The sequence below is a fragment of the Mirounga leonina genome, unplaced genomic scaffold, assembly GCF_011800145.1.
Source record: "Mirounga leonina isolate KUSES-001 unplaced genomic scaffold, KU_Mleo_1.0 Mir_126, whole genome shotgun sequence".
Taxonomy (NCBI): Eukaryota; Metazoa; Chordata; class Mammalia; order Carnivora; family Phocidae; genus Mirounga; species Mirounga leonina.
In genome coordinates, this window is record NW_023270314.1 from 981,899 (window position 1) to 994,983 (window position 13,085).

The 13,085-nt window shown below is 36.1% G+C and overlaps 1 protein-coding gene across 6 annotated transcripts in view; it reads right to left on the reverse strand.

Moving 5' to 3' along the window:
• Positions 1-13,085, reverse strand: part of METTL25 (methyltransferase like 25) — a 150,762-nt gene that overhangs the window by 119,374 nt on the left and 18,303 nt on the right. For all 6 annotated transcript variants that reach the window (XR_004678702.1, XR_004678704.1, XR_004678703.1 and 3 more), the window contains exons 2-3: positions 8,199-8,363; positions 7,388-7,494 (exon numbers count right to left, since the gene is read on the reverse strand). Coding sequence is in view for 2 of the 6 variants with exons in the window: in XM_035002055.1 (XP_034857946.1) it covers positions 7,388-7,494; positions 8,199-8,363 (272 nt within the window). In the remaining 4 variants the exon portion in view is untranslated. The remainder of the gene's footprint in view (positions 1-7,387; positions 7,495-8,198; positions 8,364-13,085) is intronic.

Here is a 13,085-nt window from a genome sequence, read left to right on the forward strand (position 1 = left end):
TGTAATGTATGGTGATTAACATAACAATAAAATTATTAAAAAAGTTATATCACAAATCTAAATGTGATAGTAAAAACTATTAAATTTTGGAAGAAAGTATGAGAACCATTTTTGTGACACTGAGGGGGCAAAGATTCCTTACGCAGGACATAAAAAGTATTTGCTTTTACAAAAGAACTAACTGAAAAAACAGACTTCATCAAAATTAAAAATTTTGCTATTAAAAGTACATAGTTAAAAAAAGAAATATTTGCAAAACATATATCTGACCAATGGTTTGTATCCAGAATATACAAAGAACTCTTACAACTCAAAAATAAGACAAGCAAACAACTTAACAATTGGCAAAATATTTAAATGCACACTTCACAAAAGAAGATATACAAATGGGCAATATGAAAAGATGCCCAACATCACTAGTCATCAGGGAAATGCAAATTAAAATCATAATGAGATACACACAAATGTAAAGTGGTTCAGGCACTTTGAAAAACACTGGTAGCTTATCCTAAAGGTAAAACGTACACCTATTACATGACCTACAAATCCCAATTCAGGCTCTCTGCCAAAGATAAATGAAAACATGTTCACACAAAGTCTTATATGTGAATATTCATAGCAGCTAAAAAAAAAATGGTAACATCGCAAATGTCCATCAACTTGTAAGTGGCAAAACAAATTGTAGTATATACCATGTCCTAAAGAGAAACAAAGAGTAAATACAACATTGATGACTCTCAAAAGTTATGTGCTGAAGGAAACAATTCAAACACAAAAGTCCTCATCCTATTTGATTCCACCTATATGACGTTCTAGAAAATTCAAAACTACGGGTATTGTGTAAGACTGATGAATCACAGACCTGTACCCCGAAACAAATAATACATTATATGTTAATTAAAAATATATATATATAAAGGGCAAAAAAAAAAAAAAGAAAATTCAAAACTACAAGTAGGTCAGGGGTGCCCAGCTAGTTCAGTTGGGAGAGCATATGCCTCTTGATCTCAGGGTCATGAGTTTGAGCCCCATGCTGGGGGAGGAGTTTACTTCAAAACAAAACAACAACTACAAGCAGGTCAGTAGTTACCTGAGAGTGGAGAAAGAAATAGCTTGTGGAAGGGCATGAGGAAACTTTTTATGATGGCAAATATTTTTGATTATGGTGGTGGTTACACAACTGTACACACCAAGTTCATCAACATGTACACCTAGAATTGCTGAATATGTACATTATACCTCAATAAAACTAAAAATAAGAAAATTAAATATTACCGAGATTGTTACTGTACTGCCATGTCATTTCATAAGAAATAAATAATTACAGGAATACTATCATAAGAAATCAGTATCTAATTTTATGTCTATCCTAAAATCAGTTAAACACTGATAAGTATGAGCCACTCCAGGAAACATTCTTTTTTTTTTTTTTTTAAAGATTTTATTTATTTATTTGAAAGAGAGATAGAGAGCACAAGTAGGCAGAGAGGCAGGCAAAGGGGGAGGGAGAAGCAGGCTCTCCGCCGAGCAGGGAGCCCGATGTGGGACTCGATCCCAGGACCCTGGGATCATGACCTGAGCCAAAGGCAGACGCTTAACCGACTGAGCCACCCAGGTGCCCCCAGGAAACATTCTTATATCTGAAGTAATTCCATTAATTAAATCCTCAAAAATTTTAGGGTCTTGCAATTCAGGCAGTTCATAGGTAAGACTCCAATAAATAGTTCCCATAAATAAGCTTACAAAGAACTCCCTCTGCCCTTTTTTATGTTCATCTCTGGGCTAGGTATTATGAGAAATACAGAAGCATTATATATCTTGATTTTAAGGAATTACAATCTAACTGAAGATACCATACCTATACTCATGAATACAAGGGCTATACAGTAGAAACTATTAGTCAGTTCTCTCCTATCTGAAACTCCAGAGAAAGCAAAGCTCTCTATTCCTTTCCTTCTATGAAACACACTTACTGATGCTGATGACAACCTTAAAGTTAGCAACCAGTGGGTTGCTTACAAACATCAGTACATTTGTTCCTATCAGTATAAATGTTTTCTTACCAAGAGGCAATTGAGCCTGTTCCTATATCTGTTTATGGCAATTCCACTTGTGAGTCAAGAATATCCTGGCTGCAAGTAACAGAACATCAAGTTTTGAACAATGAAGAAAATCCACCCCACTTAAGAAATCTGGCAGTACAGTGGCTGAACCATTCAAAGGCTCAACCACAAACAGCCTTGGGGGCATCTTATTTGTAATTTCTCTGGTTGTAAGATGGCTGTAGAAATTCTAAGAATCATGTCTTCACAGTATTATATCTAAAACCTTTTCAGTAATGGGCGAATTCTCCTAGGAAATCTATCAGTTGACTTACACTCCTATTTTATTGATCCAAGTTGACTTTTATCCCCCCTCCAGATTTGTCTAATTTAGTAGCATATGTGGTATCAGCAACACAATGAAAACTTCTGTGCAATTAAGTAACATAAGCCATACAACATTTTGCCTTCAAACTATCTGATCTGAAGAGCAAAATCTCCACCATCCTGATCTCCTATTACCCTTTACTCACAGCAGTCTTTTCCTTCCTGATCATTTTATGGGTTTGAGAATAAAGGATTTTCCAGTCCAATGCCTGGTGGGAGGTATCTTCCTAGTCTCCTAATTCTGTTTAGGAGACTTTCCCACAGAAACATTGTTACACAGAGTGGGGACATTTCTTAACACTATTAGTACAGTAATACACTTCATATAGAAGAGTTACATATTGGGGCGCCTGGGTGGCTCAGTTGGTTAAATGACTGCCTTCGGCTCAGGTCATGATCCTGGGGTCCTGGTATCGAGCCCTGCATCAGGCTCCCTGCTCAGCCGGAAGCCTGCTTCTCCCTCTCCCACTCCCTCTACTTGTGTTCCCCCTCACGCTCTCTCTATTAAATAAATAAATAAAATCTTTAAAAAAAAAAAAAAAGAGTTACATATTTTTTTGAGTCTGCCGTTTTTAATAAAAATTGTATTTAAGGTATACAACATGATGTTTTGATATACATAGTGAAATGACTACTACAGGCAAGCTAATTAACATAGCCATCCCCTCACACAGTTACATCTTTTTTGTTTTGTTTTGTTTTTAAATAAGGAGGTTCATAGTATCTTTTTTTATTAGTTGCAGAGATAGAATTTAGTGATTCATCAGTTGCATATAACACCCAGTGCTCATGACATTAAGTGCCCTCCTTACTGCCCATCTCCCAATTATACCTCCCTCTCCCTCCAGCAACCCTCAGTTTGTTTCCTTGAGTTCAGCATCTAGAAGAGTTATATTTTGTTATCTGACCTAGAGATCTAATTACCATTCTAGGCTAATGACTTTCAAATTTGTAATTCTAGTATGAAATTCTCCCATGAACTTCATACTCATATAACCAACAGTCTGCTAAACATTTCTACTTCAATATCTAATAAGAATCTCAAATTTAATATGTTCAAAACTAAGTTCTTGATATTCTCTGTAAAACCTGCCTTTCCCATAATATTCTCCATCATAGTTAATGGTATCTCCATACTTATCTCCAGGTGGAAATTACGACTCCTTTCTTTCTCTCATACCCTATGTGTGAAATGTGAGCAAATCCATAATCTTAGCAACTGCACCCTAAGCCTGCCTTACTGCCAACAACCTCCTCAATAGTCTCTCTGCTCCTTTCCCTCAAGTCTATACTCAGGAGAACAAAACAAAGTCTGATCATACCACTCCTCTTAGCAAAATCTCTCTTCAATTCTTTAATCTTATCTCTTCCTTACTAACCTCTTTTGTTATTGGGATTTATGCCTTAACTCTGAAAACTCTTCACATGCTCAGGTTAGGAGCCAATTTCTGAAAAGAACCAGCTTGAATGTCTACAAAGACTATGGTTAAAAAAGGCAAAGACAGTGAAAATATCTGCTTTGTAACAGTTCTCAACACAGCAACCAGAGTGATCCAGTGTGTCCAACGGTTTCTCATCTCTTTCAGGATAAAAGCCCGAAATATCACAATGGCCTCTAACACTCTACAACTTTATGACCTGCCTTCTACCACTCCGACCGCAGCTCCTACTGCTTTGCCCTTGCTCTCTCCAACGGAGCTGATCCGGCTTTCAGGCTGTTTCAAGAACACACCAGACATACTCCGACTCTAGGTCCACTGAGCATGTTATCCGTTCTATCTGAGAAGTTTTTTGTCCAGATATTCTAATGGGTAACTCTCTTACCTCCTGAAGGAGGCCTTAATTCAAATGAGTTTAAAACGAGTTCTTAGTTGTTCCTCCCTTTCTTAGCAACAGCTTTAATCTCCCATCTCTGAATTAGCTACTTCCTTTGCTTTGTATTTTTTCTCTTTAAAGTATACTAACACACACCAAAAAATATACGTATAATCACTTTATGATCTATCTTTCCCCATTAGAATATAAATGCCATGGGGCAAAGATATCATTAGTTTTGTTCATTACTGCATCCTCAGTATCTGTAATAGTGTGTGACACATGGTAGGAGCTAATGAAGTATCTGTTAAATGGATGCATGCATGCAGGTATGAATGAATGAATATATTTTGGAAATAAAAATTAAAAAGCCTTGGTAATGTGCGTGAGAGAGGCAAAGGTTTTTGGCATGTAGGGAGCAATGTAGCTGGGGCAAAAATGAATTCTGTTTTGTTTTCTTCTCTGGTGTCTATGGTCACTAGTAAAGTTAGGTATTTCAGAATCTGGGTTTCCATCTATCCCCATGAAATCTGTGCTTACTAAATCTGCATTTTAAAAGTAAAAGTTGTACACATATAATAGACTTTAAACTCTACTATTGTGAGATTCAAATACTGCTATAAAGTGATTTCAAGAGAATGACTTTAAGTCTTTAATTTAGGTTATTTCATTCCCAAAGACAAGCCTCAGTGCTATAATCAAGTCCCCCAAAAGCAGGTCTAACATGATACCTTAAAGTATTTCAAAATTTCTCTGCACTTTAGAAATAAAATAATCTGCTGTGTGACTTTAAAGTTATTTATTACTTAATGTTTCATATAAATAAAGAATAAATGTAGTCTAAATGTAAAGTTATGAAGCACAATAATAAATAGCACTTATCTTAGTTTGGGTTATCACAGAGCACATTCTACAGCAAAGATTTAAGTATAAGCAAATTATTTGGGAGGGAAGTAGAAAACTGAAAAGGAGAAAGGAAGGCAGCCCAATAAAATCTGTGCTATTAAGAAAGATACCACTTGGGAGCTAGTGTACAACACATACCTCAGAATCATCCTACCTGAAATGGCTACATCAACTTTCATCAATCATTAATTCAAGGCTGTTCAAAGGGAAGAATTAATTCCCAGAACGTATATACAAGTAGTACTTTACTTTGGCAGCCAGAGAAAACCCACAGGGGAAAATGCAGATATTGCCAGGTAGAAGGCACGCTGGCACACCATGAAATGTCCGAGAATATTTGGGTTAGGCATCCAATAGTATCTGCTATAACAGTGAACCTACCAGCCATCCTACGAATGAAAATGTATTTCCACTGCACATAACTATGTTTTCCTTCCATATCTCATCTCACTGCTTCCTAGGCCAGAAGTAACAACTATTCTCAAATTATTATTCCCTTGCTTCTTTAATAGCTGTTTTGCATGCATTTTTTGCATTAAGAATATACCATTATTTTGCTTAAAAGCTTTAAAAAAATGGTACCATAAAATATGTAGTCTTCTGTACACTTTAATTTTCCACTCAATTTTCTTTTTTTTTTATTCTTATGTTAATCCCCATACATTACATCATTAGTTTTAGATGAAGTGTTCCATGATTCATTGTTTGTGCATAACACCCAGTGCTCCATGCAAAATGTGCCCTCCTCAATACCCACCACCAGGCTAACCCATCCTCCCACCCCCCTCCCCTCTAGAACCCTGTTTGTTTTTCAGAGTCCATCGTCTCTCATGGTTCGTCTACCCCTCCGATTTCCCCCGCTTCATTCTTCCCCTCCCGCTACCTTCTTCTTCTTTTTTTTTTCTTAACATATATTGCATTATTTGTTTCAGAGGTACAGATCTGAGATTCAACAGTCTTGCACAATTCACAGCGCTTACCCGAGCACATACCCTCCCCAGTGTCTATCACCCAGTCACGCCATCCCTCCCACCCCACCCCCCACTCCAACAACACTCAGTTTGTTTCCTGCGATTAAGAATTCCTCATATCAGTGAGATCATATGATACATGTCTTTCTCTGTTTGACTTATTTCACTCAACATAATACCCTCCAGTTCCATCCACGTCGTTGCAAATGGCAAGATCTCATTCCTTTTGATGGCTGCATAATATTCCATTGTATATATATACCACATCTTCTTTATCCATTCATCTGTCGATGGACATCTTGGCTCTTTCCACATCCACTCAATTTTCTAATATCCATCCATGTAATATGTATGGCAGTAGTTTATTACTGTGTAATTGCCCCTTTTACTCCAGCTGAGTATCACTGCCATGGTAAGCCTGTTACTGATCCATGTAGGTACCACTAGGTATGATACATTAAATAAAAGGTTGAAAATTGCTGCCTTAGCTCTTCCCTCTAGCCCCTAACCTAGAGATCTACGCTGCCATAAGTGGCTCTGCATGCCTAGTCCAAGCTGTGACAGTTTTCTAATCATCCTCAAACTCTCCACAAGTCTGGAAGAGTCCATGAAAAAGATTCTAATGCCTAATAGAAACTGAAGGAGGGAAGATCCTCCACTACCCCCATAGATGTTCTTGTAGAGATAAGAAATATAATTTACTATTTTTACAAGCCAGGGATAAGAAAAATAACTCACTATTTTTATAGGTCAATACAGGCAATCTCTGATTTTATTTTAACATCTGTTTTCAGACAATACTGCTTCACAAAAGCTACTTTTCACAACAGGAATGCACTGTGATTCTGACACTGTGAAAGAATCCAAGTCCTAAAACATAGTTTCTTTGTGTTACTATAATGAGGCAGGTACCCCAGACCATAGCTTGGTAACCCAGGTTCTGAGAACACCCAGTGGCAAACAATTATGCAGAATGTCATTATCATAATGCTGCCTCAAGTTGGAAATTTATCAAAGATAATTTAAAAGAGTGAAATCTGTGGCAAAACATGAATAGTCATATCTTATTTTTAGTATAAATTTGTTATGATCATAGTGTATTGGGAAATGAGAGGACATATTTAAAGTGTCTGACAAAACTAACATCAGCTATTATTTAATGACATTCAAAGGCTAGATAGTGATCATAGATAAGAACGTAAATGTATAACAAAAAAAAAAAAGGCACTAATTTTAACACTTGAAAATACAAGGAAATTCTCTTACCTGCTTTATTCCATAGTAATCAGCAATACTGCTGATCAGCTCTGACATAGCCTGAACTTCATGAGATTTTTTCAAATTCATAAATTCATCTGGTTTCACATTTTCACCTGAACAAAAATAAAACAAAATTAAAATACTGCTATTAAAGAAACAAAATGCAACAAAAAATCATCAGTTAATGTTCATGTTTTCTATAATTACATATGAAAATAATAAAGAGATTCCATTGTGCCTGCATGATAGATCTCTATTAGTTTAGCTGCTATGAATCAAAATTTGAATTAACAACATAAATAAGAAGACCCACAGAACATTATTTAAAAAAAAAAAAAATGTTCCTTGACAGGCGCCTGGGTGGCTCACTTGGTTAAGCGTCTGCCTTCGGCTCAAGTCATGATTCTGGAATCTTGGGATTGAGCCCCACATCGGGCTCCCTGCTCAGCAGGAAGCCTGCTTCTCCTTCTCCCTGCCCCTGGCTCATGCTCTCTCTTGCTTTCTCTCTCTCTCAAATAAATAAAATCTTAAAATTAAAAAAATTAAAATGTTACTTGACACAAAAAAACAATTATAAAGGAAAAGACTGACAACTGGACTAAAATGTAGGAAAAAAATGTGGAGATCTGTAACTAAGTTGTTCTGTATAACATGATGCATAAGAAAACCTACTCATCTAAGTATAAGCCAATCTATCAGTGTTCATGATAGAAGAGCACTGATAGAACAATAAATTAAGAACATGTTAGAAAGAATATATGAACATATATGAGCATTATGTTGCTTCTAATACTAAAAAACATACATACACACTTACCAGTTCTCTGTTTTTTATTTCCTCGAAGGGCTGTAAGCAACTGTTCAAAAGGAGTACATATTCCCAAATTTGGTACAGAATAAGATCTCACAGCCAGAGCAAAGGCCTCCACATTCACCAGCTTCTGGGAAGTCTCACAAAATATTTTGGGAAAATTGGTAATACCTAAAAAGACCAGGATAAAAAGAAATGTTAGCAATATCTAATTAATGCTAATTTGTGTGAGATTTAAAAAATAAATGAAAAACACTGGATCTTTACAAAAAATTATAATTTTCCATTTCAGTGTGAATTTTGACAATATCTCTAATGGTTCCATTGTTTTGTTATTTCAGCTATTAGCTATCTGTAGCAACCAGTTTTCTCTTAATAGTGTACACAATTATATATTTAAATTCTAAATTAAAATTTGGCCTTTTTTTCCTTCCAAAAGCCAAAAAAAAAAGCAGCAGCAGCAGCAGCAGCAAAATAAAAGTTTAAAATCCTGCTACACTGTAATGTGGTCATTAAATTTATGAATGGTCCTGGCTGACCTACAACTGGGAATTTAAAGGCAATCAGCGTGCACTACACTGTTATTCCCTGTGCAGACTGCATGTGGAACAACGGCAATGTCCCCAGTGGTATAAATGTTACTGTAAAAGAGTCCCTGCACCATTTGGACCATAAAGAATTGTGTGTGTGTGTGTGTGTGTATGTGTGTTCAAAGCACTGTCAATATGAGTTTTAAAAGTTGTCATGTTAAAATCAAGTGAAAACAGTTCATTCCCTTTCCCTGGTCAGTTTTAAGCCATATATTCTGTAAGTTTACTATAAGAACTATTGATGATTTCCAAATGCTCACTCATTAAGAAGAGTATGGTCAACTGTCATACCACAAACATCCGCTACCTCTCTTTGTGTGAGGATCATGTATCCTGCTGAACTCTGGTGTGGACACATCTCACCAAAGGGAACTTTGCCATTTTCAGACAGAAGTTTTAAGAGAACTGGAGGATTCACTATGCTTTTTTTCCCCAGAACTGTAATCACTAAAGCATGTGTCAAGATGGAGCCAGAGTCCTTGAGTGGCTATGACACGGCCATCACTGCTGCCAAACCACTGTAGGCTGCAACATACAGGAAAAGTAAACTTCGTTCTTTTTAGTCACTGAGTTTTTAGGTTTATTACTGCAGCATAATCTTGCCTATTCTAATGAAACAGATAGAAACACATATGCACACTGAAAGAGTTGCCTTTTTTTGCTCAATTTCAGTTTTTTATGGCCATTTTTATATATTTAATTTATTTAAGACGCTTACAAAAAGGGCATTCCAATGTGTCTGTAGTGATTTAAATAAACTCTTTGAATAGATCAGTCTAATTAAGTTCATTCATTGAAAATTACTTTTAATAATTTAAAAAAACCCATACATCCGGTGTTTAAATGAAATATTTAAAATGTTCACCTTATGGAAGAATGGTACAATCCAGGAAACAACTTTGGTTCTACCACAGAAACCAAACTATACACTATGAAGTCTATAGTACCATAGCTGACCCTCCACAGTTACTTACAAAATTATAAAAATTCATTTTTTTTAAGATTTTATTTATTTGACAGACAGAGCACAGCAGAGGCAGAGAGAGGGAGAAGCAGGCTCCCTGCTGAGCAAGGAGCCCGATGTGGGACTTGATCCCAGGACCCTGGGCTCATGACCCGGGCCGAAGGCAGCCACTTAACCGACTGAGCCACCCAGGCGTCCCTATAAAAATTAATTCTTCAAGCAAATTTTCTAGCAAAAATTAAAAGAAGAAAACTGATGAAGGCTTGCAGAAGCCTAAATAAGAACTACATGTTTAAGACAGTATCTTTTTAAAGCTAATATCTATTGTTGGTGGTAATGTTTACCATGTTAATTAATAAAAATAAAATTGGCAGAGACCTGTAACTTCCATTTCTGAATCAACTAATTAGAGATTTAAGCTCCAAAATCACTACAATAAATTTATTTAAGATATATTTTGTGTATTATAAAGTTCTTTGGATATTTTACAAACTGAATTTACTAACGCAGACAAAAGTAATAAAACCCACATCAAAATATTTAGGCATAATACAGAGGGGAAAACTCAGTCAATTATTAAGTGAGACTCTCAAGTTTAAGGGCAGTCTCAACATCCCCAAGTTCCAGGGCAGCAATTTCTTTGAGTGTGATAGAATAAGAATATTAAATCTCAAAGTGCAGAGAGACTATTACAGTAGTCAGTTATTGGACAATGTTGCCAACAGAAAGAAATGTGATGTTTCTGTTGGAAAAGTAAAGGTTCAAATCAACTTAACTATCCTACTGAAAATACTTGAAAAAATCCAAATCCAACCTGATCTAAATGTTGTTAATTTGCTTTTAAATACAGGCTTCACAGAAATTTCAGAAATCTAGAGATCTAAATTACAAAGTGTTATCTTTTCAACAATGCTTGCTTTTTTAAAAAAGGAGAGTGTTCTGATTCAGTCCATTAGTTTATGTCATTTAGGGCTATACGAGTTTATTTAGATAGTCTAGGACCTCTGAAAAAATCTTTCTGAATTACAGAAATATAGCTTCTGTACTTTCTTTGTTTTCAAGTGATCCAGCCTGTAACTTCCACTAGCAATTTTTAAACATTCAGAAAGAGGGGAGAGAGAGAGAGAGGCGTGTCATGTTATCTTTACTTCCACCTCTGAAATTGTATGTAAGAAAAGTTATGTAGCAATGGTAACAGTGTATGTAGTCCTCATAGTGCTTCTCTAGGAACTTGTAGAAGGAGTTTGGGTTCGGCAACTGGCAAAACAGAAACCACAGTGTTAACCAATATTTACTTAATTATTAATTAGCTGGATTTTTTTATACAGGGAAAGCTTTGTTTTTAAAATTTGTTGCCACTACACCGCCATATTAAGTGGCTTGATTATTTTGTAAATATCTCCCCCTACTGGAAGTACCTGTTCTGCTTGATTGCATGCTTTGTTTTTACGTACTCTTAGTTTTTGTACACCCTTGATCACTATCCCATAGAGGTTTCTTGTAATATGGGTTGATTGGGCATGAGAGCAAGAGGAGCAAAGAGGCAACGGAGAAGCTATTTTCTGTAAATATGAGATCAGGATATCTCTAGGTACCTTTTTTTTTTTTTTTGAAAACAGCAGAGATCAATATACAAGGAAAGATAGAAAAGTTAGATATACATATTAATTATGAAAATCTCAAGGTAGAGAAATGAATAATAACACTTCAAAACTAAAAATAAAATAGAAAAATTCAACCAATATATTTACATTTTTAAAAGTTTCAAAAATAAATGTCTGTTATTTTATTTGAATGTTATCTAGCACTTTAAGGAAGACAGAGTACTGCTAGGATTCATAACTCATTGAAATTATAACTCATTGAAATTATAACTAACATTTATTGTGCATATGCTATGTGCCAGGCACCGCACTCAACAGTTTACATTTAATGGAACAGTCTTATGAGGTGATTACATAGTGCTCTTATCCCCATTTCCAGAGGAAGAAATCGAAACTTAGAGGCTACACGTTAGCCATGTTTGCACAGACTCCAGATGGGTGAACCAAGGCAGTGTTCAGCCTTTGCCTGTAATTCCCAAATTTGATTATTAGCATGACACAGCAGTAAGCTCAGTGGGCAAGAAATGAAAACAGGAAAGACAGGAGTTAAAACCGCTAGGCAAGTGTATGACTGTCAGAATCAGGTCTAGCAAGAATTCCCTCTGGCACAGATCCATACCATGGTAATATTTTAAGATGGTTCATACTACTTTGTTCATGTTCTTAATTCTTTCACTTTATTTCCCTCAACACCTCCCGCTCTACCAGAAGTGATTTTAAGGTTTCAAGAAATTTAAAAAGTAATTTTTACACACAGAACAACTGATGTCTCTGAAAAAGAAATAAAAAGGCTTTATAATGAGATTTTGTTGTAGTATCTACTTCTACAAGTAAAGCAACCCAACTGCTTCATGCCCAGTTTTAAAGCAACAATACCTTCATACGGCAGGCACTCGGTTACTAAGAGAGGAATGGATGAATGAAAGCAGTTCTTTAATATACTCACTACTGCAGCATCACCAGCTATACTAGGAGAAACAAATTCTAAGATTCTGTGGTGGTAGTGATCCCTGAGGCCAGTTGGAGGACTTCCATAGCACTGCTGAGCCTGTTAGAATGAAATCTCATCTCAGCCAATCATAAGGTGAGGCAAGAGCGATTTAGAACATTTAGACTATGATACAAGATCAAATATGATTATGTGCTAAATTTGAGGTTTAACCGTGTTACAGGAGTTAGGACAAAGGTCACTACTGCTATCACACAGCCTAGAACTGTCCCATGGCCCAGAATTTCAAGAAAAATCAATAGCGCCCTCTTAATAATAATCTTCAAAGGACATGGAAATGTATTATATTCACTTCTACATGAATATCCTACAGATGCCTCTAATTCAAAAGGTTCAAAATTGAAATGCACATTCTCATGCTCTCCAAACCTTTCCTTTCTCCTACTTCCTATCTTGTTTAATAATGTCCTTGCTCACTCAGTGCTGAAGTTAAGTCTTTACGTTATCTTAAATGCTCCCTGTGCCCTCAGTCCACATGTCCAGCCACCCATCTATCTTAATGTAAAAATGTCTTTCATTGTGGCACTAACCACCCTCCTTCCCTGTGCCCCACTATCACTACCAGAGTTCAAACTCCATTAACTCTCACCAGTGCTACTGCAATAGCTTCACAGGTGATTTTTTTTCTTACCAATAAAACTCCCATAAGCACAATAAGTGCTCATAAGTGTTGGCTGAGTTGAATTGAACATGTTTTCTAAAACAGAAATTTCCTTGTTTTCAATG